Consider the following 4,031-nt stretch of genomic DNA (forward strand, 5'->3'; position numbering starts at 1 on the left):
TAAGTTACTTAAATTATGTTGGCAGACAAAAATTTGAAACAAAACAAATTTCGTAAATTTGATAGACAATAACTATTGTCCACCACGTTTGTTTATTCTTTGGTCCACAAAAAAACATAAAGATAATTAATAATTAATATTCTATTATGGGTTACACGTCATAAAAGACAATTTTATCTCTTTAAATCTGTCACTTTTTGCAGGGATAATTTTGTCTTTTTATATGTGATAAAAGTTTTTTTTTTTTGACAACAAAAGATCAGCTCATATGAGCCAATGCGAAGGAAAGAAATTTACAAATAAAACATGCTTCGGTGAAGTACGCGCTTGGCGTGCCAAAGAATCCGCACTAACATTAGCACTTCTGGGAATGAAAGATAAGGAGAAAGACGTGAACTCCTCCCTATCTGAATCTATGTCATTGAGATAAGTCTTGAACGCCGGCCAGTCTTGAGGGGAAGACACCATCTTCACCAAGTCTGAGCAATCTGTAAAAAAGCTACTTCTCGAAAATCATGTCCAATCATGCAGCGCAAAGCCCAAACAAAAGTATCTACTTATGCATGCTAAGGGGAAAGACTATGACAAAAATTGGTGGCTCCTTTTATCGTCGAACCATCCGAAGCAGTTGAACACACCCAACCTGCACCCGCGTAATAGCCTCCCATTTTCCATGATCCATCAACAAAACACCGGTAGCCCAAAATGATAGTGGGAAGCGACCCTACTCGTCTTGTCCCTCTATCATTAGTGGCACAAGGAATCAATGATAGTTCCTCTACTTCCTCCTCTGTTTGAGCCTGTAACCATGTGGTAGACTCCCATACCGCTATCCTAACAAGATCCTCGAGCTTGTCGATAATATTCTCAAAGACACGAGCATTTCGCGCCTTCCAAATATACCACATAATCTAAGGGAAAGCCGCAATCTAAGCACCCGGATTGTCAGTACCCCAAAAGTGATCCACATTGGCATACAGAGAGTCTGTGGGGAAAGAAACTTGACCGACCGGTACCTGAGCTAACGCCCAAGCCTGTCGAGCTGGCGGACACCGAAGAATAGCATGATTTACTGTTTCCTCATCCACCCCACAGCGGGCACACCCTGAGTCACAAGCAATGCCCCGCCTCCTCATATTTTCCGAAACCGAGATACATCCGGATAATACTTGCCACAAGAAGTGTTGTATCTTTGGTGGACACGCCACCCGCCAAACTTCCGCTAGAAGCGGAGTAATGTCAGGCCCAAGGCAAGGCACGAGCGACCCTTGTTTTACCGAACGTTCCGAATTATACCCTGATTTTACCGAATACTTTCTGGATTTTGTAAAGTGCCAACCCAACGAGTCAACCGTCTGAGGACTACCCAAAGGTATAGCCCTGATTAAAACAGCCTCCTCCGGGGGAAAATGCTCAAGGAGCATATCGAAACGCCAAGAATTAGTTTGACGGTCAATAAGATGTGAAATTTTCAGAGAGGGGTCCTAGAAAGGTCCCTTACTCACAGCTGGTCTTGGGGATTGAGCTGGTATCCATGGGTCAGTCCATATAGAAATGGAATCACCAGAGCCAACCCGTATAATCAGTCCTTTGTTGACCAAAGATCTAGCTGAAACAATACTCTGCCACCCATAGGATGGAGAATAAGAACGAATAGGATCCATAGGATTTGAGTTCCTGTAATACCTGTCCTTAAAAACCCATGCAAAAAGGGACTCAGGAGCCTCAATCAGTCGCCACAACTGTTTTGCCAATAAGGCAGTGTTAAAGTCATCCACATTCCTAAAACCCAGACCCCCCAACTGCTTACTCCCACATAACTTCTCCCAGGCTAACCAATGCATGCCCCCCAGACTGCCCCGAACTCCACCAAAAATTTGCCACCGCACTAGTTAGTTTCGATGCGACTGTTTTTGGCAGACGGAAACAGGACATAACAAAAGTAGGTACCGTAGTGGCGACAGACTTTATCATAACCTCTTTCCCTCCTCTAGACAGTTGTTTCGCTGTCCACCCATTTGTACGGCTTTGTAAACAATCTCGAACGTAAGAGAAAACTTTCGTCTTGGACCCTCCCAGACTCTCCGGTACCCCTAAATACGACCCCATCCCACCCAGCTTCGATAGGCAGTGTTAAGACTATCGTATATTAAAGATTCCTTAATTTCAAAATTAACATATTAAAAAATATAAAATCTTTTATATATATATATATATATATATTAATATTATTTCTTGAAGATTTCAAGGACGGGTTTTTATAGATAAAAAAAATATTATACCTCTTATGGAGTATAGGTACCGGGACATGTTTGACCTGGTTAAGAATTTAGGTCATTCGTTTCGAGAATTTTTAATTTTTTTGATGGTTTTTATCTGTTTCATAATTTACAAGTTTTAAACAATTCTGATTAATCACTAATTCGGTAAACATTAGATTTGGGTATGTTGTTTTGTGAATCTTAATTTTATACTCAAACCTTTATTATTTCAAAAATCACAAACTCAATGGAACCAAAGTAATATAAGTTTGAACTGTAAATGATTTAACTCTATGTGTACATAATATATTACAAACCTTATAGTAAACATAGCTTTTGAAATCAATCACGCACGTACGTGCGGGTCCGTACCTAGTTTTAGATTATTTACTGTTATATCAAAAGTCAAGACCTCTTTGTTTATATGATTTGATCAAAAACCAAAAGGTACACCTTTGGCTATATGTTTGATCGAGTAAGTTGCCATGGGATGATAGCTCTAAATTGTAATGTCATTGAAGATTAATATTTCTTAAGCTGAAGTGATTAAACCGATTATTTTCTTTGATACCTATAGAGCATAATTTTATTAGAAAATGTGACAAAAAAATAGAGATTATTGGCATTTTAGTAAATTTTTCAAATTTAATTAAAAATGTAATACATGTACTGTTGATAATTGGAGAAATAGTCAAGATCCCACTTATGAGATAGAATGTTTGTAAGATAAAATTGTGAAAGAGAAAGAGAAATGAGATGGTGTGTATGCCTGAGAGAGAGAAATAGAGAAAAAGATATATATATTTTTTTCTTTTGTCATCACACCCTATCATATCTATTTATTCAAATATTTTGGTAATATGACATTTCAAAAAAAAAATCAGATATATAAAAATTTATATTTTATTTTTATAATTTGATATGTATTTTGTTTTATGATTTTATTTGATAATGTTAAATATTTTTAACAAATTTTGTATTCGTACACATTATTAAGTGTACAGATGTCTGCACACCTTATTAAATGTACAGATATCTGCACACCTTATTAAATGTACATATGTCTCTACGTAGAATAGTATGATATACACTTATTAATTAAACATGAAATATGAACCATAAAATAGAGTGATATATTATATATATATACCCTCAGTTCTTCTTGTCATAACCACAGTTGCTTGTATCTTTGCAACTACAAAGAAGAATTACATTAAGTTTAATCCCAAAACTAAAGTTATAATTTAATGAGAGCAAGAAAATAATTTACTTACATTCATTGTGTGAAGATTAAATCAAAGTCGTTTCTCCTTCATTCCATGTTTTTTTCTTCCATTCAATATTTTTATATATTAACACCAAATCGTTAATATTTTTTTTTTTAGCATTATGAAGAACAAAATGACACCGTTACTGGGGAACGAAAGAACGAACTAAATCATTAATATATCAAATATTAAAAGTATTGTACACTATATTCAATAGATTGGTTCAATGAATTTGGGTTGAAGAGATCATCTTTCATTTGAAATATTAAAAATCAATTTATAACACTTGGGAGAGAGGACACATAACGTAACAAATATTATTAGATAATAAGAATCACCATATAAAATAAGTAGCTTACCTCCATAAACCATAAAAATTTCCGCTCAAGACCATGACGATTCAGGTATGCTTTGGTGTTGTTTGTATGACTGCACATAAACATTAGTCAACATTAGTCATTATCAACAAATAAATATATGAAAAATATAATAATTATATAGA

General features: G+C 35.5%; 1 protein-coding gene across 1 annotated transcript; it reads right to left on the bottom strand.

Annotated features, from left to right (window-relative positions):
- Positions 1–566: 566 nt before the first annotated feature.
- Positions 567–1,424, bottom strand: LOC147927053 (uncharacterized). The gene is made up of 2 exons (XM_087487280.1): positions 1,017–1,424; positions 567–890 (listed from the first exon to the last, which is right to left on the bottom strand). The coding sequence occupies exons 1-2, from the start codon at positions 1,422–1,424 to the stop codon at positions 567–569; spliced, it is 732 nt and encodes a 243-aa protein (XP_087343406.1).
- Positions 1,425–4,031: the final 2,607 nt, after the last annotated feature.

This window comes from Camelina sativa, chromosome 15, assembly GCF_030686135.1.
Source record: "Camelina sativa cultivar CO46 ecotype springtype chromosome 15, ASM3068613v1".
NCBI classification, from domain to species: domain Eukaryota; kingdom Viridiplantae; phylum Streptophyta; class Magnoliopsida; order Brassicales; family Brassicaceae; genus Camelina; species Camelina sativa.

Bases quoted from the DNA above. Each gene is read 5' to 3' on its own strand.
- LOC147927053 (XM_087487280.1), bottom strand. From the start codon at position 1,424: ATGCTCCTTGAGCATTTTCCCCCGGAGGAGGCTGTTTTAATCAGGGCT. The intron at 891-1,016 runs GTACCGGTCGGT...TATATTTGGAAG, and splicing joins AGGCTTGGGCGTTAGCTCAG to GCGCGAAATGCTCGTGTCTT.